The 26,115-nt window shown below is 38.5% G+C and overlaps 1 protein-coding gene across 2 annotated transcripts in view; it reads right to left on the reverse strand.

Moving 5' to 3' along the window:
• LOC133648689 (MAM domain-containing glycosylphosphatidylinositol anchor protein 2-like) overlaps positions 1-26,115 on the reverse strand; it is a 562,410-nt gene that overhangs the window by 64,766 nt on the left and 471,529 nt on the right. For both annotated transcript variants that reach the window (XM_062045021.1, XM_062045020.1), the window contains exons 13-14: positions 11,194-11,214; positions 2,468-2,623 (exon numbers count right to left, since the gene is read on the reverse strand). In XM_062045021.1, coding sequence (XP_061901005.1) covers positions 2,468-2,623; positions 11,194-11,214 — 177 coding nt within the window. The remainder of the gene's footprint in view (positions 1-2,467; positions 2,624-11,193; positions 11,215-26,115) is intronic.

Below are 26,115 nucleotides of genomic sequence, written 5' to 3' on the forward strand. Positions count from 1 at the left end.
CCTAAAAATATCCATCCATCCATCCATTTTTTACCGCTTGTCCCTTTCGGGGTTGCGGGGGGTGTTGGAGCCTATCTCAGCTGCATTCGGGTGGAAGGCGGGGTACATCCTGGACAAGTCGCCACCTCATCGCAGGGCCAACACAGGTAGACAGACAACATTCACACTCACATGCCTAAAATATATTAAGATGAATTTAAAATCTGATAGCTGAACTAAAGCCACTCAATATGCATATGCATTCTAATCTGATTAGTCGTTTAATCGTTAGGACAGTTGATGATAAAATTACTATCAGAATAGTCGTTATAGTTGCAGTCCTACTGTAGATGACACTTGAACACTGCAACAAGTTGTTACACGCTGGGGACAACAAACGGTCACAGACAGGCATTTAGGCTATTATTGTATACAGCTCTGTTCTCATCCAGCCAAAATCTCATGGAAAATCTCCCTGGGCTGAATCTCAGATAATTATTCTCAACGAGAAACAAAACCTGTAATGAAATGCTGGACATTTTGAAACCATTAGGTCATTAAAGCTGATGCATTATTTACTGCTTCAGCTACAGATAACCTCCATTCATCTCGGATTCATATCCTCAAATCCTGTTTATTCCTTATTCATTATGTTCTCCACACCTGCATATGCAGTCAACATATGGCCGATGCTAAACGGAAGCAGAGACTAGAAGAAGAAGAAAATACCATGCAAGCTGTTTGATTGTGAAAATTGGTCAAAACATCCATTATGCAGATGGGAACTGAATAATTCAACCTCGTTTCAACATTTTTTTAAATAGTGCCACTTTCCTCAGCATGTTGAAGTCAACTGTTTAAATTAATAATGTTGCTAATTTTATATCAGGATGCAGTGTGGAGGGTGCATGCCATATAGTGCAAATGTATGTATTTATGCATGGATCACAAAGGGGCGGCATGGCGTAGTGGGTAGAGCGCCCGTGTCAGAAACCTGAGGGTTGCAGGTTCGCTCCCCGCCTCTTACCATGCCGTTGTGTCCTTGGGTAGGACACTTCACCCTTGCCCCCGGTGCCGCTCACACCGGTGAATGAATGTTGAATGAATGATAGGTGGTGGTCGGAGGGGCCGTAGGCGCAAATTGGCAGCCACGCTTCCGTCAGTCTACCCCAGGGCAGCTGTGGCTACGAAAGTAGCTTACCACCACCAGGTGTGAATGAATGAATGATGGGTTTTTAACATGTAAAGCGACTTTGGGTACTTAGAAAAGCGCTATATAAATCCCAGGTATTATTATTATTATTATTATTAAAGAAGCGATTTCAATGTGAGCATTCTCTCTCTGTTTGGCCGCACTCACACTTTTGTGCCAAAAATACAAAAAGATACTTGGTGCACACTTTGGTGCACTACACTTAGCGTTCACACAGATATTTGATCAGAAAAGAACATGTTCGTAAAGTAAGGACTTGTTTGGACAGCTTTTGTGACATATAACGTGATGTAACTCAAATGTTCCTTACAACAATGTTCCTTTTTTTAATATTGTATGCCATTAAATAAATAAAACATCCTGTCAAATATACTTTTAAAGAGCGTCATTGTCACACATAAAAACAGAGAGCAAGAAACCATTTTTCACACTGGTCCATGTAGTGTTTACATTTGAGCTCAGGTGAACCAGACTGCACTAGAGTTCACTTGCAAACATTCCAAGACCAATCTCTCTAGCAGTTTTGGTCCACTTGTTTGCCGCATATAAGATATTCGCGTTCACACTTGACTTGACTAACCGTACTAGCCGAGCAAACGCACCGTGGTTCATTTCAACCGAAGAAAATTATTTTTTAAATAGAAGCTACATTCCAATAGTTCATGAAATTTAAATCATTCATACTGCGTTTATAAATTAAAAAAGCACTTGGAGAGTGCAGCCAGGACATATATCTCTCAATAGTATATAATAATTTTTAAAAAATCCTGAATCCTGACGGTAGTCCAGATCAGTCCCAAAATGTATTACTTGTTCTGACATTTCCTGGAAGTTTCATAAAAAATATACCTATCAATTTCTGAGTTATCTAATGCGGAATTAAATAAATAGAGGGAAGTCTCTTGTCAGTCATCCACTGTCTTGAAGTTGAAGCTCATAACATAAGCGTAAGGAAGCGTAGTAGAAATGATCTGGATCACCCCCAAAATCTAATTATTTGTTTATTATCCCATTTTGGACAGTTCCTGAAAGTTTCATGAACATCTGGCCGTAACCTTTTCAATTATGTTGCAAATGAAGTAAAACGGAGGTCACAATTGCAGGGGATTAATAATACAGCCTTGGGGGACGCCACATGTTAACTTCCAAATGAATGTGTTCACGCTTCAGATTATTTTTAAACATTAGATGTACATGTAACCAAGGACACAGGACGCAAACGCCCCAGAGTTTCTGATAACCGAACCAAATATGAGAGGTGTTTGTGAGCGTTACCCTGCTTGGAGCCGCTGCGGTCGGCACTGGGCCCCGTGTTGGGCGTGTACTTTGTGTCGCGGGTGGCAGCGCTGTGCCTCGTCCAATCAAAGTCGTCGTTCTTGTCCTGCGTGAACATGCAGATGGGCTCCTCCTCGAAGCTGCAGTGGAACTCTCCTGGTGAGGAAAACAACGTACAATCAGTGTGTGTGTGAATACTGTATATTCAAGAGACTTCCTGCAGGGCTCTGTGTGTGTCTCAGGGGAGATCTACAACAGCAAAATTCTAATTACGCCACGCGATGTTAACGAACTGATTTCTAAATTAAGACGTGAACTCGCGCTGACTGGTGATCTTAGCCGGGTTTCCTTGACAAAGAAATCCAGTTGTGCTCAGAGGGGAGGGATTTGGTGCACCTTAAATACGCAACATCAGCGTATATACTGTACAGATTATATATGTGTGTGTGTGTGCGCATGTGGGTGTGTGACAGGCCTGCACTGCAGCATGATGGATTGTGCTCAATAAAAAGCATGCACAGCCTCAAATTAGCGTTGAGCTGAATGCAATCTTGTTTAAAAAATAGTTTGAAGCACAGCTTGATGCTCTCTAGCCACAATTTGATGAGATCTAATAAATGATTTTCTATTAAAATCACAGGAAGGGTCAACATTTTAGAGACGGCTCTAAACACGATGCGATGCTGCAAACTACGGCAAACTAAAATAATAGAAAATTAGCATTGATTAGTTTGGTGTTCCTAATATCGTGATGCTGAGCATCTTGAGGTCTTAAAGGTTTGTGTGTGTAAATTGAGTTGCTGGCACTTCTGATCACGTCTTCCAAAATTAAAGTGAGGCCGATGTCCTTGGATTATTTTTGTGGAATAGCGATGGAAGGACTCGCTGTAACCCCTTTTCCGAATTGACTTCGCATCTTTGCGTCCCTATCAGACTTTTATCTCTGTAGTAGTATGCAGAAGGAAGGATAGTAACCCTCCCTTTCCAATTGAGTTTGATTCGCTCGCTGAATGAAAGAAACAAACTCATTTATCAGTGATTCCCAGCCTTTGTCACAATGGTTGGAGGCAGGGCCGCTAAAATACACAGAAGAAGCTTCAATCAATCAATCAATCAATGTTTATTTATATAGCCCTAAATCACAAGTATCTCAAAGGGCTGTGCAAGCCACAACGGCATCCTCGGTACAGAGCCCACATACGGGCAAGGAAAACTCACCCCAGTGGGACGTCAATGTGAATGACTATGAGAAACCTTGGAGAGGACCGCATATGTGGGTAACCCCCCCTCTAGGGGAGACCGAAAGCAATGGATGTCGAGTGGGTCTGACATAATATTGTGACAGTCCAGTCCATAGTGGATCCAACACATCAGCGAAAGTCCAGTCCATAGTGGGGCCAGCAGGAACCATCCCGAGCGGAGACGGGTCAGCAGCGTAGAGATGTCCCCAACCGATGCACAGGCTAGCGGTCCGCCCCGGGTCCCGACTCTGGACAACCAGCACTTCATCCGTGGCCACCGGACCTGTGCAACTCCCCCTCCACAAGGGAGAGGGGAGCAGAGGAGAAAAGAAAAGAAAAGAAACGGCAGATCAACTGGTCTAAAAAGGGAGTCTATTTAAAGGCTAGAGTATACAAATGAGTTTTAAGATGGGACTTAAATGCTTCTACTGAGGTAGCATCTCTAACTTTTACCGGGAGGGCATTCCAGAGTACTGGAGCCCGAATAGAAAACGCTCTATAGCCCGCAGACTTTTTTTGGGCTCTGGGAATCACTAATAAGCCGGAGTTCTTTGAACGCAGATTTCTTGTCGGGACATATGGTACAATACAATCGGCAAGATAGGCAGGAGCTTGACCGTGTAGTATTTTATACGTAAGTAGTAAAACCTTAAAGTGCACAGGAAGCCAGTGCAGGTGAGCCAGTATAGGTGTAATATGATCAAACTTTCATGTTTTTGTCAAAAGTCTAGCAGCCGCATTTTGTACCAACTGTAATCTTTTAATGCTAGACATAGGGGGGCCCGAAAATAATATGTTACAGTAATCGAGACGAGATGTAACGAACACATGGATAATGATCTCAGCGTCGCTTGTGGACAAAATGGAACGAATTTTAGCGATATTACGGGGATGAAAAAAGGCCGTTTTATTAACACTCTTAATGTGTGACTCAAACGAGAGAGTTGGGTGGAAGATAGTACCCAGATTCTTTACCGAGTCGCCTTGCGTAATTGTTTGTTACCTAAATGCAAAGTCATGTAGTAGAAATTACTTAGATCATCCCCAAAATCAAATCACTTGTCAATTATCTGATTAAAGACATTTCCTGAAAGTTTCATTAAAATGTGCCTGTAATCTTTTGAGTTATGTTGCAAACCAGGTAAAACAGAGGTACAATTTGAAGGGAGTGAATAAAACTGCCCTGCGGAAAACACATGTGGCTGAATCAATCTAAGACAGGCTGAGAATCTCGGGGTAAATCATGATGCTACTGCAAGCTGCTTTAAAATCGTACATTTTCCAATGGCGTTTGTCCCGCTTTAAAACCTTTTTTTTTTTTTTTTTTCTCCTGTCCAGCTTCTCAGGCAAATCGTAGATGTAGATGCACATATCGGCTGTTCAGATTTACTTTACAAAAGAGAAGTGTAGGATACTTCTCTTGTTTCCTTATTTGTATTTGACTTTATTAAATGTATTTATATTATCATTTGACGCAGCCGGTCCGGAGCAGGAGGGGATAGAAAGAGAAAAAAAGGAAGGCAGAGGGGGGAATTGGGGGGACAAGCGGGGGATTAGACTTAGAGACAAAAACAATAACAACAACAACAACAACAACAACAATAGAGCAACATCAGCAAATACGACATGTACAAATATGATGGTAAAAGTAATAGCGAATAAGCAGTTAGCGAAAAAATAAAAAATAATACAGAAATGACAATGAGCATTATTACACTAAAAATGGAGCAATACGAATACCAATAGAAATAGCGCTATTGATAATGAACAATACCAATACTTTACCTTCATTATCAGCAATACAGTTGTTCAAATGCAACAATACATATACGTAATGATAACTTGAGATATGAAAGAATGCAGAAAAATGGAGGGGAAGAAAGAGAAGCAACCTACATTAACCTTATAGATTGTTATAGTAACAATAGGCTACGCTTTGTCAGTGTGCCATGTGTTATACCCAGTTTACCCTAGGACGGGGGTCGGCAACCCGCGGCTCTAGAGCCGCACGCGGCTCTTTAGCGCCGCCCTAGTGGCTCTCTGGAGCTTTTTCCAAAATGTATGAAAAATGGAAAAAGATGAGGGGGGCAAAAAAAAGGTTTTGTTTTAGTATGGTTTCTGTAGGAGGACAAACATGACACAAACCTCCCTAATTGTTATAAAGCACACTGTTTATATTAAACATGCTTCACTGATTCGAGTATTTGGCGAGCGCCGTTTTGTCCTACTAATTTTGGCGGTCCTTGAACTCACCTTAGTTTGTTTACATGTATAACTTTCTCCGACTTCCTATGACGTGTTTTATGCCACTTCTTTTTCTGTCTCATTTTGTCCACCAAACTTTTAACGTTGTGCATGAAGGCACAAAGGTGAGTTTTGTTGATGTTATTGACTCCCCTAGAGGGGGGGGGTTACCCACATATGCGGTCCTCTCCAAGGTTTCTCATAGTCATTCACATTGACGTCCCACTGGGGTGAGTTTTCCTTGCTCGTATGTGGGCTCTGTACCGAGGATGTCGTTGTGGCTTGTACAGCCCTTTGAGACACTTGTGATTTAGGGCTATATAAATAAACATTGATTGATTGATTGACTTGTGTGGAGTGCTAATCAGACATATTTGGTCACTGCATGACTCCAAGCTAATCGATGCTAACATGCTATTTAGGCTAGCGATATGTACATATTGCATCATTATGCCTCATTTGTAGCTATATTTGAGGTCATTTAGTTTCCTTTAAATCCTCTTAATTCAATTTATATCCCATGACACACTATCTGTATGTAATATGGCTTTTAATTTTTTGCGGCTCCAGACAAATTTGTTTTTGTATTTTTGGTCCAATATGGCTCTTTCAACATTTTGGGTTGCCGACCCCTGCCCTAGGACAACAACATTAATATATGTTTGATGAAACGTGATTATGTGCATGAGTGTATGTGTGCATATGTACTTGTATATGTACAGTATGTGTATATGTGTGTTTGTACAGTGAATGTATATGTACAGTATGTGTATGTGTGTGTTTGTACAGTGAATGTATATGTACAGTATGTGTATGTGTGTTTTTACGGTGAATGTATATGTACAGAATGTGTATACAGAATGTGTGTTTGTACAGTGAATGTATATGTACAGTATGTGTATATGTGTTTGTACAGTGAGTGTATATGTACAGTAAGTGTATATGTATGTTTGTACAGTGAATGTATATGTACAGTATGTGTATATGTGTTTGTACAGTGAGTGTATATGTACAGTAAGTGTATATGTATGTTTGTACAGTGAATGTATATGTATACATACGCTTTAAAACCTTACATTTTCCAATGACGATTGGCTCGCTCTATAATCGTGCATTTTCCAACGGACTTTGGCTATGCTTTAAAACCTTACATTTTCCAATGACGATTGGCTCGCTCTATAATCGTGCAATTTCCAACGGACTTTGGCTATGCTTTAAATTTGGTACATTTTCCAATGGAGTTTGGCTGTGTTTTAAAATTGTACATTTCCAATTATGTTTGGCTCGCTTTAAAAATTTGCATTTTCCAATGGAGTTTGGCCGTGCTTTAAAGTATCAGTAGAGTGTAATAATATGTTGCCTCTATATTGACGATATTGTCAAATATATCTGATTTATGACACCAGAGGATTCCAAAGTTTGCAAATAAATAGATATGATCAAAATAGTATCAATCTCACAGAGATTACCAAGCCTTTTTGAGAGTTAATGTGGAAGACAGTCACGTGATCTGTGATGTAGAGTTAGGAACACCAGATCCCTTCCCCATCAACAACAATGCTAATAAAGCAGACTTTATGAGAGCCAACAACAATTATTTTCGGAACATTATGATCCACAATCTTATATTTTTCAGCCCGAAGACAAACAGGCTGAGCAATAAGTCGCAAAAATGACTATGGATATTGATGCATTATCCATGTTGCTGCTACTTGATCTTAGCACAGATTTCGATACCGTCGATCATAACATTCTATAAGAACGTATCAAAACATATATTGGTATGTCAGACTTAGGCTTTTCTTGGTTTAACTCCTATCTTACTGACAGGATGCAGTGCGTCTCCCATAACAACATGACCTCAGAGTATGTTAAGGTAACGTGCGAAGTTCCACAGTGTTCGGCCCTGCACTCTTCAGCATCTACATGCTGCCGCTAGGTGACATCATACGCAAATACGGTGTTAGCTTTCACTGTTATGCTGATGACACCCAACTCTACATGCCCCTAAAGCTGACCAACACGCCGGATTGTAGTCAGCTGGAGGCGTGTCTTAATGAAATTAAACAATGGATGTCCAGCAACTTTTTGCATCTTAACGCAAAGCAAACGGAAATGTTGATTATCGGTCCTGCTAGACACTGACACCTATTTAATAATACCACCTTAACATTTGACAACAAAACAATTGCACAAAGCGACTCGATAAAGAATCTGGGTATTATCTTCTACCCAACTCTCTCATTTGAGTCACACATTAAGAGTGTTACTAAAACAGCCTTCTTTCATCTCCGTAATATCGCTAAAATGTGTGCCATTTTGTCCACTAGAGATGCTGATATCATTATTCATGCGTTTATGTCTCGTCTCGATTACTGTAACATATTATTTCTGGGTCTCCCTATGTCTAGCATTAAAAGATTACAGTTGGTACAAAATGCGGCTGCTAGACTTTTGACAAGAACAAGAAAGTTTGATCATATTACGCCTATACTGGCTCAAATGCCTGGCTTCCTGTGCACTTAAAAAATGTGACTTTATGGTTTTACTACTTACATGTAAAATAGTAAACAGTCTAGCTACATCCTATCGTGCTGATTGTATTGTACCATATGTTCCCGTACAGAAATCTTTGTTCAAAGCACCCCAGCTTTTTGATTATAAGAGCCCAAAAAAAGTCTGCAGGCTTAAGAGCGTATTTTATTCGGGCTTCAGTACTCTGGAATGCCCTACCAGTAACAGTTAAATGATACCTCAGTAGAAGCATTTAAGTCCCATCTTAAAACTTATTTGTATACTCTGGCCTTTAAATAGACCCCCTTTTAGACCAGTTGATCTGCTGTCTCTCTTTTCTGTTCTGCCACCCTCTCCTGCGTGGAGAGGTTATCAGGTGAACATGGAACAACCTCCATGGATGAAGTGCTAGCTGTTTAAAGTCGGGACCCAGGATGGACCACTCCTCTTTGCATCAGTTGGTGACGTCTCTGTGCTGCTGACTTGTCTCCATGCAAGAGGATACCCTGCTGGCCCCACTATGGACTGAACGCTCACATTATTAACCGTATCCAATCGGCATCCATTGCACCACGTCTGCGGTCCCTTCCAAGGTTTCTCGTTGTTCCCATTGAGTTGAGTTTTTTCTTGCCCTGATGTGGATCTGAGCCGAGGATGTCATTGTGGCTTGTGCAGCCCTTTAAGACATTTGTGATTAACTGCTAATAAGTCAACTGTGATTGATTGATTGATTGGTTGATTGATATTGTAACACTATAGCACCAACAGCATTGCTAGGTGCTAAACATACAAACTAACCAGAATAAAACAAGCACTTACTGTACAAGTTCCACTCTCGCTGGGATGCCGATCGACGGTACGCTCACATACAGTAATTCCGTTTCAATTAAGATTTAGTCGCAATCTTCACAAAGGGTTAAAAAAAGGTGCTGCAAATACGTCTTTTTGTGTCTTTGTCATGAATGTTGACCAGCCTTTCGGTCCATAGCCACATTTGTCTACTACCAAGTGAGAGATGCATGAATTATAATCTAGAATAAACTTTGACCAAGTTTGAGATGAAGCAGAAGCAACCGCCTGTTTAGTGTGTCAACAATAGTAGCGTAAGCTAGCATTAGCTCACTGCTATCATTGCGCGGCTAAAATAGGCCCTCTGTGTTGGTGCTTAAACTAACAAAATCGCTCATACAGTATTTGACATATAAATGGAGTATTGTTGGCAGTTTCTGGATTTTTTTGGGGGTGGGTATAATGAATGCAATAGAGGACCCTCGCTCTATTGACTCAATTGTTAGCTATTTGTTCATGATTTCGAATGCTTAAAAAAAGCCAAGCATATAAATTATTGTCTTACATAAGGATTGTGAATGATAAACAGCACATTTCCTTTTAATTTTTGCGTCTTTCCAGTATGACTGATCTGATAATATGGTCAGAGTGTAGAAGCGTTACTCCAGGGATGCAGAATTGACGAAGATATTTGGAGCGGACTGAATTTGTAGCATTTTGTGATATTTTGACGGTATTTTCGCATACTTTGCGGTTTGTAAATACAATTGGATATGATTTAATGGACACAATGAAACACAATTAAGCACATAAAGTCAACTGTTTTTTTTCACTCTACTGGTACCTTAAAATCATACATTTTCTAATGTAGATTAGCTCACTTTACAATTGTGCATTTTCCTATGGAGTTTGGCTCTGTTTTAAAATCGTACATTTTCCAATAGAGTGTGGCCCTTCAGTCATACAAAAACCTTGTAAGGGCACTGAAAACTGATGTTTTGGTGAAAAAGTTCTAAAACGTTGATTTAACTGGTGGACACGCCCATGAGTTTGGTTCAAAACTTAGAACATGTTTCCCTTCAGCTAACATGCTTTCTGTTGAGTATTTTTTTAAATAGGATACTGTTTTTTTTTTTTTACCACAACTGGTGGTGCTGGGAGTGACTAATGGGTTGTGGTAAAAAAAAACATACAAAAAAAAGAACATGCTGTGTGGTTGCCTACATGTCATTTTTAGGGTTATTTGGCTTTGATGGAGGTCTCCTGAGTGATGATGTAACCTCCATTTAATGCATGCAAAAAAAAAAGCAGAACATAGGACTGGGGGACACGCAGCATTTAGATTGAGGATGCGGGTTGCACGTTTGGATAAATATTCATTGATTTTATTACAAATGTAGCTCGCAACTGTTTGCGGAGCGGTGACCTCCAGCTTACAGTCAGGTAAGCGCGAAAGAGCTGAGGTAGCGGCGCAATGAGAAAGGGCGTCATCTGTGCTCTGCGCTAAATGGAGGTCTCGCTCTGAAACAAATTGTTTCCTTTCACTGTTCATGCCTGAGAACGTTTATAGGATGTGTGCAGGTAACTTCAGGGACCACTATAATGATGTTGGTGATTAAGGTGTTTGTTTGTTGTCAGCGCCAGCATCCATCTTTTTAAAAACACAGCGTATAAAATATGAATAAATATTCCCAGCAGCGCAGTGCAACTTTCCTCTCAGTAATTCAAAGTGTGAATTCTTTGCTGGTGAAAAATGTGGAGAAACAATGCGAGGCACCATTAGTGGGTGTAAGCACTGCAGTGCAAGACGGCAATCATTAACCGAATGATGATTTCATTTGTGGCGGCGCTGTGCAAAGGAAAAGCAGCGTGTTTACTCTGCCAACAAACATGGGTGACAGAGTGATTTCATCATGTTTAGTAATGTTTGGTACTTACTTAGATGAGGGTTGATGGGAGCTGTGGAAGAGATGAAAGAAAAGAGATATTTGTTAGCAAAAGCGTTGTGGTATCTGCCAGAAGACATCATCTCAAAGGACAATACAATATAACACGTTAGAGTAGTCAATGTACAGCGTGCATAGCAGTATCGATTCACTTTCATACACTTCCTGTCAATGAGAAAGGACGCAAAAGAGAAAGGCTCCGCTCTTGCTACCGGAGTTTTTTGTTAAATCTGAATATTTTGACCACTGATTTGCGATCACAGCCACAGGAGAGGACCCTGGCATCTTCAATCTGATTTTGGTCAGTTGAGAGGCACTGATACGCTGAAAGAAGGCGAGTTGGGAGAGCCGTTAGCCTCAAGCCAAAGGCGCCTTGCCGCAGTTCAAGCGGTTGCCTAGCAACCAAAAGCTTCGGCGAGTTTAAAGCTGTTTTAAAGTGATCCCGACGTCGCAGAGTGATATAAGTTGACAGGCTGACACCTCAAATTGATCTCTGAACGGCGCAAGATACGAAATTGTTGGAAAAAACAAGTTAAAGTGCCGCAAGTCGCTAAAGAAGCAACTGCCGTTAAGACACAAGCAAGAGGCAGTGACGTCAGTGACTGCCGCGATGCGAAAAGGTAAAGGAAAGATTGTAATCCCGAAACCTTCGAGGTCAGCTGATACAGAACACAACTGGGAACAAGATTTGAGGTTGGACACAGGACATGATGGGAATCAAGAAGTGATCCTACAAAAACTTGAAGAAATGAAAGAAGAAATGAAAGAAATGAAAAAAGAAATGAAAGAAATGAAAGAAGAAATGAAAGAAATGAAAAAAGAAATGAAAGAAGAAATGAAAGAATTGAAAGAATATCTGAGAAAAGTAACAACAGAACACAAACAAGATGTGAAAAGTCTGCAGGAAAATATAGAAAATCTGCAATCTCAGAACAACAGAAGAAATAATGAAGCCACTGAAATGGGCAAACGAATGAAGACCCTTCAAGAAGACAACAACATGTTGAGGAATATCATAGATGAAATGGATCAGGACAAACGAATGAATGATATCATTGTGACTGGGCACCGAATTAAACCAAGATCCTATGCGAAAGCTGTGAATAATGAAGGTGAACCTGATGAAATGGATATGATCTCAGCAGAACAGAAAGTGGTCAACTTTCTGCAATCAAAGGAAATTGAAATTGACATTAATACCATCGAAACATGCATCCCACTGAACGGAAGAAACAACAACGCCACTCCAGTCGTGCTCGTGAAACTCGTAAACAGAAAATCTAAAATGGCATTGCTGAGACAGGGAAAAAAGCTGAAGGGAACAAATGTGTACATTAATGAGCATCTCACAAAACGCAATGCTGGAAACGCCAAGAAAGCACGCGACTTGAGAAAGCAGGGAAAAATCCAGGGAACTTGGAGCACCAACTGTAAAATCTACATCAAGCTGAATGGAGGTCCAGAAGCAAGAGTAATTGTTGTCCATGACATCAAGGACCTGGACAATTTTTAAAGTTTACACAGCTACCACAACAACGATGATAATGGACTCTGACAGAAAACAAACACCCAAATTCAGCATCGACACTACTATGTTCCAAGGGACGACTAAACAAGAGGGCCTACATTCAGGATTACATCCACGTACACTTATTGAGATTATTGAAACAACATCAAAGATTGTTGAACAAGAAAATATGGAACTAAAAAATTTCTGCAACAAAGATTACAAAAACCAGGATTTGGAAAATGATATAGATCCAGATACAATTTTTTTTCTCCCACATCAGTAATAATTGTTTTTATTATACAGATGATCAATATAATAGCAACATTACATGCGATAACAAATTGTCAATTATTCATTTTAATAGCAGAAGCTTGTATGCAAACTACAACAACATTAAGAACTTTTTGGAACACATCAACGAACCATTCAAAGTGATTGCTGTCACAGAAACATGGATTGATGATAAAAAAGGAATATATTTTGATCTGGAGGGATATGAACTAAACTACATCAACAGAACCAACAAAAATGGAGGAGGAGTAGCTGTGTACGTGATGAAGAACCTGAACTACAAAGTGGTAAAAAACATGTAATTTGCTATAGATAATATCTTAGAATGTATAACCATTGGAATATGTCAGGAAAAAAGCAAAAACATTTTCATCAGTTGTATATATAGATCACCTAAATCAAGTATAGAAACATTTGAAGAATGGATCAAGGCTACTTACATGGATAATGGTCAAAGAATAATGTTCTTATGTGGTGACTTTAATATTGACTTATTGAACCCTAACAAGCAAAAGTCTATTGATGACTTCATTGATACAATGTACAGCATCAGTTTATATCCAAAAATCACAAAGCCAAGCAGAATCACAGCACACTGTGCCACGCTTATTGATAATATTTTTACCAATGAGTTTGATAATAACACTACAAGTGGTCTACTTATAACCGACTTTAGTGATCATCTGCCAGTTTTTACAATATATGATGGACACTACAAGAAGAACATGGAAGACAAAAGGACATTTCGAAGAATGTGCACAGAGAAGAGGATGACTGCTTTCAAAAGTGAGCTACAAAAGCAAGATTGGGACAATGTGTACAATGAAAAAGAGGTTGATGAAGCATATGAACATTTCTTAAACAAGTTCATAATACTTTATGACAAACATTGTCCATGGATACAACTCAGTAACAAGCAGAGAAAGAATAATCAACCATGGATGACAAAAGGATTAAAAAATGCTTGTAAGAAGAAGAATACACTATATAGAGAATTTATAGCAGAAAGAACTATAGAGGCAGAAATTAAGTACAAAAAGTATAAAAACAAGTTAACAGATATACTACGATCATGTAGAAAAGAATATTACAGTGAATTATTGGACAGGAACAAAAATAATATGAGAGCAACATGGGACATCCTCAATAGCATTATTAAAAATGGCACAAAGAGGGACTACCCCCAATACGTTTTAGACGGAAATAAAAAAAAATGACAACATAAAGGAAGTAGTTGAAAGCTTCAATAATTATTTTGTAAATATTGGACCAAAATTGGAAGAAAGGATTCCAGACCCAGTTCCAATTGAGGACTATAATGATACCATAGAGCGAAATCCCAACTCCATGTTCCTCAGTAATGTGACACATGAGGAAATAGTTACAATCGTGAAAAAATGTAAATCTAACACTTCAACTGATTGTAATGGAATTGATATGGAAACGATAAAAAAGGTTATAGAAGAGATCTCAGGACCATAAATGTATATTAGTAATCTATCATTTCAAACAGGTACATTCCCAAACAAAATGAAAATAGCTAAAGTTGCACCAATTTATAAGACTGGAGATAAACATCAATTTACAAATTATAGACCTGTTTCTTTACTTCCACAATTTTCTAAAATCATTGAAAAACTGTTTAATAACAGATTAGAGAGTTTCATAAATAAAAATAGAATACTTGAAGAGAACCAATATGGATACAGAGCTAATGTCTCAACTTCAATGGCTTTAATTGAAATAACAGAGGAAATTACCAATGTAATAGACAGTAAAAAATGTGCAGCGGCAGTTTTTATGGATCTAACTAAAGCATTTGACACTATTAATCACAATATTTTAATAAAAAAACTAGAACGATATGGCATCAGAGGGTTAGTCTTAAACTGGATAAGAAGTTATCTAACGAACAGGAAACAATACGTGAAGCTAGGCGAACACACGTCTACAACGCTAAATATATCCTGTGGTGTACCTCAGGGATCAATATTAGGACCTAAATTATTCAATCTCTATATAAATGACATTTGTAAAGTTACAAAAGATTTAAAGTTAGTATTATTTGCGGATGATACAACAGCGTTTTGTTCAGGAGAGAACACACAGGAGATAATACAAATAATAACAGAAGAAATTAACAAATTAAAAAGATGGTTTGACAAAAACAGACTATCGTTGAATCTTAGTAAAACTAAAATAATGCTATTTGGTAACAGTAGTAGAGAAAGTCAAACACAAATACAAATAGACGGAAAAGAAATTGAAAGAGTAAATGAAACCAAATTTCTAGGTATAATGATTGATGATAAATTGAACTGGAAATCTCACGTAAAAAATATACAACATAAAGTAGCAAGAAACACGTCAATAATGAATAAAGCAAAACATGTTCTAGACAAAAAATCACTTCATATTCTCTACTGCTCACTAGTGTTACCATATCTGAGCTACTGTGTAGAAATATGGGGAAATAATTACAAAAGTACACTTCATTCATTAACGGTGTCACAAAAAAGATCAGTTAGAATAATACATAATGTTGGATATAGAGAACATACAAATCCTTTATTTATTGAATCAAAGATACTGAAATTCCACGACATAGTGAATTTGCAAACAGCTAAAATTATGCACAAAGCAAACAATAACCTGCTACCAAAGAATATACAACAATTCTTCTCAACAAAAGAGGAGAAATATAATCTTAGAGACACATTTAATTTAAAACATTTGTACGCACGTACAACACTTAAGACCTTCAGTATATCAATATGTGGAATTAAATTATGGAATGGATTAAGCAAAGCAATCAAACAATGTACTAATATGATCCACTTCAAGAAACTCTTCAAACTTAAAGTGTTTACAAAGTACAAAGAAGAAGAACCATGACAAACATTATCAATTTATTTTATCCATCCATTCATTCATTCTTAAAGTAATCTTACTTATCTCATCACATGAAATATGACTTACTTCACCAATTATTATTATTAAATTCTTACTATTATTTATTTATTTATTTTTATTGTGATTACCTATTGAGTTATTGTGAATAAATTGAGAACAGGAAGTGAATAAAAAAGTTTCAGCAACTGTTATGTAAAGAAAAGGGGTAGGATTAAATAAGCTCTGCTTCTTCCTACTCCTTTTCGAACATGTTGAAAAGAGAAACTGGAAATTGTGATGTATCATGTTGTATGCTTGCATGTTCGAAATAAACTCAAACTCTAACTCTAACTGTCAATACACATTCATTATCGTCTCAATACAAAAGTCCAAATAATGTTGGTTTAGATATATTTTTGGTGGGATCATAACTTAATCCCCAAAGACATGGAATAGAGCAGATGACATCACTGCTGGATGTTACATTATTTGCAATCATTCACCTTTCCTCCTTCCTTGGTAAGTTGGGTTTGGTCACCTTATCATGTTAAAAACGTCTTCTGCTCCACTACGTCATATAGTACATGTTGAAATTCCCAATTACTCTCAATGAACCACATTTCCCTGGTGCCAGCAGCACTCATGTATAGGAATGGGTACCGAATTCTGTACTTGTATAGGTATTGACCATATTATGTCGGTACTGATTGATGTAAAATCCGTACCATATTTTGATACCTTATATGCACGTGGTGTCACGTCCATTTTCACCGGCTCAAGCACCTGGTGGTAAAACAGAATTTTCCGTGCCAACAAAGCAACTATGCCCGATATGATGTATGTTATAAAAAAAAATCTTTGTGATTTTCATTACCAAATTTCAAGGTGTTGAAATCGCCATTTAAAATTGCTAATGCTACTCGGTAGCAGGTACATGGCATATCCAATATAAGTTTGCATCGAGCAAGCATGTTTTGAAAAGTGTAGCATGACTTTTGAGAGATTTTTATCAGGCACACTTGCTTTGTTGGCATGGAAAATTACAACATTACAGAGAGGCAGTCTGCTAAAAATATGTCTGTTTTACCACCAAATGCTTGAGCCGGTGCAGAGTCCTCAAACAGACTTGAAATTTAAACATTTTGTAGGACTCAACAATGACAAAACTGGCACGTTCAACGCAATGGCAAAGACTACTTCCGGACTACAGCAACACACTGCCATCTAATGAGTTGGAATTGCAACTGCATGCTAAGTCTACTATATAATACTTGCAAACAAGATATAACAACTGGACAGCACAGTTATTATTATCAACTTGCTGTTAAATGGTAAATAAAAAAAATAGATCCATTGTTAACAATTAAGATTTATTAACAAAAGGACACACAAATGTGCCAAACATTGGTTACGTTGAGTATTGGTTCCCACGTACCATGAATTGGTACCCTATCGGTTCAAATGCGAAATGCTAACACCACCAGGCTGAACTGTAGGCAAGGTACAATCACCTTGCTACTCCAGATATTTGTATAATGTTTGAGTGTTGACTCATATTCAGTAGATGCTACATCTCAAACTCTGCTGTACAAACTGTACACAAACTACTCAAAAGTGTACCTTCCATAGTATTGTCAGGTGGCAAGATGTACAGTCATAAACAATGCTGAAATGTGACGGGTATACTTTTACGACACAGATGACATGAATTTACTACAGTTAACAAGAAGTTGATAAGACATAAAATCAACATTTTACTCTGACAAACTTGTACCATTTTATAATTGACAGACGCTCCCTAAAAATGACATTGTTCATCTTTTAACATGAATTTTTGGATAGTTTGTAACTTCATACCTCTAAATACTTTGATGTGTGTCCCACATGCAACAATCACACAAAAGTAGACAACTGTAAGTAACGCAAAAATACTCCAATGGCATGGCTTGGCTTATAAAGGGTAAATACTGTTTGGAGCCCTAAGCCTTATTTTCAACAGAACACCAAACAATCTGTACTCTAATCATGTTCCAGTTGAAATCCTCGTCTTTGTGCCTAACTTTGCCAGTAACAAAGCTTGTTGTTTCATTTAGCGACTCAGCGCAGCCTGCAAGGAGCCAGTTACTTCGTTGTTGTTGTTTTTCCCTCTTAAACGTATTTTCGAGCAGAGTAAATCACATTTGACCTGCCAGGAAGATTCACGAGCATTTTCCATGATCGATCGTTGACTGCTCCAGTAGATGTGATGCAGCAGCTCAAGCACAAAACTATGTCGCCACGTGATTTATGGGCGCTCCGTATTCGCCAGAGAGGTTTGGTGGCGGGGGGATTGATTAGAGTCCAAACAATTAAAATGAGTAATAACAAATCATCCCCACAAAGGATGAAGTCGTACTAAAAGCCTGTAGAAATGCAGAGTGGATGCGACGCTTCAGGCCGGTTATTGCTGCATGGATTTATGATTTGTAAACCTGTATTTTGGAGGTCACACGACAATAGAATACAAGCCCACTGGACACAATTTTAGGTACAACTACAAAATGGAACAAGATCCAAACCAAGAAAAGCATTACAAGTGAGACTATTTAGTGCAGTTAGTGAAAACTACAAAGACAATGAAACCTAATTCCCTCCACCAAGGAAATCATGCAATCATATCATCATGTCAGTGTGTTTGCGTGAAACTCCTGCAATAGTTTTGAACTCACTTTTAAATAACACTTGATTTGTAGTGAAAGACCTAATTTTATATATTAATCTAATTTAATTTCATTTATTTTCATTTCATTTCATTTTATTTCATTTCATTATTGTATGCCTTAACTGTATTTTATTGGTGTTTAATCCAAATATATAAGCTATTGGACACCTGAATTTCACCTCATTTTTTTGGTAGAAATTATTTTTATGTTTATGAAAAATTGTATTCCATTTATACTGATTGAATTAAAAATGACAAAACATAATTTCATACTGTTTTTGTGCAAATACAAACACATTGCATTTAATTGTTGTACGCCTTAGTTGTATTTAATTGTTTGTTTTTTTTCTTCATAAATGTGAGCTTGTGGACACAATTTTATTTTATTTTTTTAAATTTTACAAACTACATTATAACTGCCTCAATTAAAAATGAGAAAATAATAACTTATACTAATGATTGTGCATATACATATGATTTAGATTAATCTAATTTAATTCGACATTATATTATTACCTGAGTTTCACCCAAATATTTTTTTTTAAATATTATTTTCATGATTATGAAAATCTTATTACATTCTAATTGCTTGAGATGAGATGAGAAAACGACAATAATTTATGTGCATGTGTTTATTATAGATACAAACATCTTTACTTTATTTTGATTTGGATGCCTTAAGTTAATTTATTGTGGTATTTTAGGCATTGCATTTGCATGTGTCCTTTGCCACATTGTGTTTCGATGTTTACAGCTTCACTCTATGGTGGATTTTCAAGTATATTCTATCTACAGTTTGTACGTAGTTCTGGGCTAAATTAGGCATTTTTAAGCATGAAAATGAAAAAGGCCAAATGAACTAAACATATAAATATAGTATAGGCTACTAACTGAGACCAAAACAATTACAGTGCACTGTTCGTTACCGTGGCCACCGATTGCCTAAGCCTCAGGCAGTGTTACTATATTGGATTAAAAAAGTGTAAAGATGACTGAGGGGTGTTATTTCATGTCTACAGGGATCTAATAATATATATATATATATATATATATATATATATATATATATATATATATATATATATATATATATATATATATATATATATATATATATATATATATGTATATATGTATATATATTATATATATATATATATATATATATATATATATATATATATATATATATATATATAAAAGGTCGTAAACAGTTGTTTATGCTCTATGAAAATAGTCCATTTATTATCAGTAAGTGCTATTTCAAGAAACTGATTAACAGCCATAAATGAGGGATGACTGTATTAGCTACAGGACACCTGAATTTCAACTGATATAAATCTATCCCAGATAAAGGATGTTTGATACATCAGTTGCATGAATACGTGTTAGATTGTGCAATAGGTAAAAAAAATAAAATAAAATAAAAAGATTGTGCAATAGGTGTACCTAATGAAGTGTTCAGTGAGTGCCTTACAGTCGAAGTCTCTCAAGTGCGGGCTTGTGCTTGTTGTATAAACGCTTTAATAATCTTTTATGCTTCCAGACCAAACCACAGTGGACTGTGCAGAATTAATAGCACTGCAGCATAGAGAGCACGTGCAGCAAAATGTATACAATATAGGAAATATATGGAATGGCAACTTGCAGCCTAAGGCCTGCCATCACTCCTGTTCCCCCTACCCTTCCAGGACCATGCCTATAGATAATATGTTGTCTTGTCAGTTATTATTTCTTTTTCCCCTCTTTGTTGTTGCTACCTGCAGCTACCTGGGGCCTGTCTATCTGTTACGTGATATAGTCGAGATGAATGTGCGTCGTCTTCTCCCACCTAGGAACTCGAGCTAAGCAAGCCCTGCGGCTATGTTACTGTCGCTTTGTATGCACACAACAACACACAACCCACTAACACCCACAAATAGGGTTTAACTCCCCATTTAGAGCTGATGATTATCGTGGATAAGGACCATTCCACCCAATCTGTGCCATTTGCTTGTTGCAACTCCTTCAAAATCAACCTCAACTTGCACATTTTTTCAACCTAAATCTACTAATACACACAGTGAACTACTCAACGTGTGTTGACCCATCTCAAGCAACTTTTTCAGTTTTAACTTAAGTCCTAAGTAGGTGTGTCCCGATCCAAAAATGATATCTGATATTGCTCCAATATCATCAAAAAAAAAGTATCGGATTATATCGACTTCCATGTAGAATATGGTAGGCTATAGGCTATTAGGAGCTAGCACCTAAACAACAGCTAACAACACAATAGCACACAAGCTAAACATACGGAATAGGTGTCCTTAATTGTATAATACTGCAGTGTAAAACAGCCCATTGTCAATACAAATAAGTATAAAATAGTCATTGTTGCATATTGCCTAAACATACAAAGACTCCAAGGCCGTCTAATAAAGTATACAGTAACAAACGTGCCCAAATCATTCAACTTACTCCACTGTGAGCTTAACTTAATTAATTACTGTTGCCAATAGGTGTCACCAAAAACAAATGAACACACCACTTCAATTTAAAGACTGCATAAGTCTGCCCAAAGGTTTGTGTTGTCATACCTGCCATTGTTCTTTGAGTAATGTCACTTGATAAAACATTTTCTAACATTCCACATTACACAATAATAAAAGCATATAGTATGATTCATGCTGGTATCGTATAATACCAGATCAAAATCAGTGTCGACCAATACTCAAGGCTCCAATATCGGTATCTGATTCATAAGACCAGGGGTGTTCAATTTTTTTGGCCTGAGGGCCACATACCGAAAAATGCAGGGGGCCACTGTGATACACTTGTACAATAACGATACAAAAACTAATCCATTGTAAATCAATAAACAGTATGCTAAACTATCAAAACAAAACATTCACATCTTGTTTTGAGTGACCAAATATTCATGCAAGATCTAATAATCCCCCCATAGATCTTCTGTGCCAGTGCATTGAGCAAGTCAAACACTGGATGTGCCAAAATTTCCTACAACTAAATGAAGAGAAAACTGAGATAATTGTTTTTGGTGCTAAAAAAGAAATGTTTAAAGTCATCCAACCTCTTCAATCTCTGTCCCTGAAAACCTCAAATAAAGCCAGAAATCTTGGGGTTATTTTAGATTCTGATTTACATTTCGACAGTCACATCAAATCAGTAACAAAATCGGCCTACTATCACCTCAAAAATTTAACAAGACTTAGAGGGCTCATGTCAGCTCAAGACTTAGAAAAACTTGTACATGCCTTTATTACCAGTAGGCTAGACTATTGTAATGGTCTCCTTGCAGGTCTTCCCAAAAAAACTGTCAGGCAGCTACAGCTTGTTCAGAACGCTGCTGCTAGAGTTCTAACAAAGACCAAAAAATGTGAGCATATTACACCAATTCTTAAATCCTTACATTGGCTCCCTGTACATCAGAGAATTGATTTCAAAATCCTCCTGCTCACATATAAATCACTACATGGTCTAGGGCCCAAGTATATCACTGATATGCTCCCACTATATAAGCCCTCTAGATCACTAAGATCTTCTGAGACCAATCTGTTAGCCGTTCCCAGAGTAAACTCAAATCAAGGGAGAGCATCATTCAGTCACTATGCAACAAATAGCTGGAAAAAACTTCCTGAAGATGTCAGACGTTCCCCAACTCTGACTACTTTAAAACTACACTGAAAACTTTTATGTTCACCTTAGCTTTCAGCTAAATCTTGTTTTTATTTTTTATTGTCTGCATTTTAATTTTTTATTTTAATTTTGCTTTTATTTTCTTTCATTTCACTTTGTTGTCCCACATGTTGTGCTGTGAAGCACTTTGAGTCTGCCTTGTGTATGAAAAGTGCTATACAAATAAAGTTGCCTTGTCTTGCCTTAAGGATACCATTCTAACATCTCATGATTCAATTTGATTCTATTCTTAGGGTGACAATTTGTTTCAGACTCAATTCTTGATTCAAAGTAATTCTTACAAAATATTACTTTATTATTATTATTTTTTTATAATACAACCATTTTCAAATCAGGTTACAAAAGCTCTTCTTGGTTGCTGATAGATTAGAGATTTTAATTAGTGTAACAACGTAACCGCAAGAGGATTTTTTTTTAATCCGTCGTCATCGGTGTTTGAGTAACAGACATGTTCGCCAATTAGATTTGTTGAGCTTCATGCTTGTACGTCTCTCGCTTCAAACAGAGATAAAGTGGTCTCACTCTGTGCATCGCTCTCAGCACCTGAGCACGTTTATTTAACAGTAGAATTAACTGAACACAGTGAGCCCTCTTTTCAGTCAATCACAATCTTTGTCTCTGTGGGAGGAGAGCAAGACAGCCAGCTTTGCATACACAGGAAGCACAGACAGAGAGCCTCGCAACTCGCTAGTGAAACGTTCAGCAAAGTAACACAAATTAGAAGGTAAAAATATGACCTAGTTTTTCCAACTTGGAAAAAAATGCACTTTAAGATTTTCAATATTGAGTCCAATTAATTTTTGTGTTTGTTTATTCATTTAGGACAACCAAGTTATTTACCTTCCAATTGCAGTACAATGGTAAACAATTCTACAGTAATGAGTAAAAGTAAAAGTTGATATCCTTTTAAATGGTTTCTTGCATTATTAATAAGTTATGATTACATTGCATTATAAACACTGTATTGTTTTTATCACTTATTTTTTCAGTTTAAGAGCATGATGAAGACAAAAGCTCTGATTCTGTCTGTCCATCCATCCATCCATCTTCTTCTGCTTATCCGAGGTCGGGTCGCGGGGGAAGCAGCTTAAGCAGGGAAGCCCAGACTTCCCTCTCCCCAGCCACTTCGTCCAGCTCCTCCCGGTGGATCCCGAGGCGTTCCCAGGCCAGCCGGGAGACATAGTCTTCCCAACGTGTCCTGGGTCTTCCTCGTGGCCTCCTACCGGTCGGACGTGCCCTAAACACCTCCCTAGGGAGGCGTTTGGGTGGCATCCTGACCAGATGCCTGAACCACCTCATCTGGCTCCTCTCGATGTGGAGGAGCAGCGGCTTTACTTTGAGCTCTCCCTGGATGGCAGAGCTTCTCACCCTATCTCTAAGGGAGAGCCCCGCCACCCAGCGGAGGAAACTCATTTCGGCCGCTTGTACCCGTGATCTTGTCCTTTCGGTCATAACCCAAAGCTCATGACCATAGGTGAGGATGGGAACGTAGATCGACCGGTAAATTGAGAGCTTTGCCTTCCGGCTCAGCTCCTTCTTCACCACAACGGATCGATACAGCGTCCGCATTACTGAAGACGCCGCACCGATCTGCCTGTCGATATCACGATCCACTCTTCCCTCACTCGTGAACAAGACTCCGAGGTACTTGAACTCCTCCACTTGGGGCAGGGTCTCCTCCGCAACCCGGAGATGGCACTCCACCCTTTTCCGGGCGAGAACCATGGATTTGGACTTGGAGGTGCTGATTTTCATCCCAGTCGCTTCACACTCAGCTGCGAACCGATCCAGCGAGAGCTGAAGATCCTGGCCAGATGAAGCCATCAGGACCACATCATCTGCAAAAAGCAGAGACCTAATCCTGCAGCCACCAAACCAAACCTCTGGATTGGCAGACCGGGGTGGTGGTTCCTCTCTTTAAGAAGGGGAACCGGAGGGTGTGTTCTAACTATCGTGGGATCACACTCCTCAGCCTTCCCGGTAAGGTCTATTCAGGTGTGCTGGAGAGGAGGCTACGCCGGATAGTCGAACCCCGGATTCAGGAGGAACAGTGTGGTTTTCGTCCTGGTCGTGGAACTGTGGACCAGCTCTATACTCTCGGCAGGGTCCTTGAGGGTGCATGGGAGTTTGCCCAACCAGTCTACATGTGTTTTGTGGACTTGGAGAAGGCATTCGACCGTGTCCCTCGGGAAGTCCTGTGGGGAGTGCTCAGAGAGTATGGGGTATCGGACTGTCTGATTGTGGCGGTCCGCTCCCTGTATGATCAGTGCCAGAGTTTGGTCCGCATTGCCGGCAGTACGTCGGACACGTTTCCAGTGAGAGTTGGACTCCGCCAAGGCTGCCCTTTGTCACCGATTCTGTTCATAACTTTTATGGACAGAATTTCTAGGTGCAGTCAAGGCGTTGAGGGGATCTGGTTTGGTGGCTGCAGGATTCTGTCTGCATAAAGCTAAATATATCCTAAAGTACATTTTTGCATAATGTTCCAATGGGTGGCACATTGAGACAAGAATATGTTGATTGACAGTCTGAAAGTAAACTAAAGTAGATTTAAAGCTCTTTACACAGTAAAACCCATGATCTATATCTTTAAGCTACATTTAAACCAGTGGGGGTAAAGTGTCTTGCCCAAAGACACAACGGCAGTGACTAGGATGGCGGAAGCGGGGACCGATACTGGAACCCTCAAGTTGCTGGCACGGTCTCTCTACCGACCAAGCCACTCTGTGTGTTTGCTTTGCAATTACTTTATTTCCCTTTATTTGTCTGCCTCTGAGTGCTGTTTTCCTCACCTGCTCATGGTTGGCGATCGATGGACTCACCTGTCCCTGATCGATTATCAACAAGGGTTTATATGCTTGCTTCAACTGCTTCTTGCTGCGCAAACATTATCCATGTGTAGATGGCCAAAATGTATTTAATCTGTTCATAATTTGTATTAGAATGTTACTGTGTACATGGATCTTGAAACAAATGATCTGATTATAACATGTATTTTCATGCATCACACCTTACATCGGAATACTTTGTTTTGAAATGTGCAGCACAAATTGTACCTTAAAGAAAAATAGAAGAAGAAGAAGCAGTGACTTCCGCTATAAACAAACATGGCTCCGTGCATTTCTGCTTGTCTGACTTTGTTCCTTCTGTTTGCTACTTTTGTTTTACCTTTAATTTTTAAATGGAGCTGTTCTGTGCACTCTGTGTTGTGTTATGTACGGGTTGCCACGCGTCTTCACGTTACGACATTCTGTATACATGCCTGAGGCTAGCAGTTAGCACTTGTAGATGTAATGTCGTGAATAAAAGAACTCGTTGAGGCAACAACTGGATCCCTTCTTTTATTGTTACATCGAAACATGACACTCCAGACCATACTTTTGTTTTTGCTAGACTCGTTTTAAGGCAACAAACTCAACAGTATATAACGCTATGTCCGTACACGTTGAATGTGGGGAAACCGCAGCAATACAATCGCTTCATACCTGGATTATTAAAATTAGTCCCCCCTCCACCATCAAAGTATATTTGACAACACAGACATGTGGAGCAAGATAATTTTGAGCCAAATTTTGGAAGAAGTGTTTACATGCACTCCAGTCTGAATGACTATTGGCATAAACCACCCGTCTTGATCGGAATTAAATTTTGATCCAAACGTGTGTGATCGAGTCATAATACGTTTGAATAATAATAGAATGGCGTTTTTACATTAAGCATTTTTTTTCTGGTTAGGCTTTTAATCTCATTAATTGTGTTCTTATGCACATAGCTAATATTTCATGTTTGTTTCACGGTATGCGTTCATTGCTCAGTTTTTGTAA

The sequence above is a fragment of the Entelurus aequoreus genome, linkage group LG04 (genome assembly GCF_033978785.1).
Source record: "Entelurus aequoreus isolate RoL-2023_Sb linkage group LG04, RoL_Eaeq_v1.1, whole genome shotgun sequence".
Lineage (NCBI taxonomy): Eukaryota > Metazoa > Chordata > Actinopteri > Syngnathiformes > Syngnathidae > Entelurus > Entelurus aequoreus.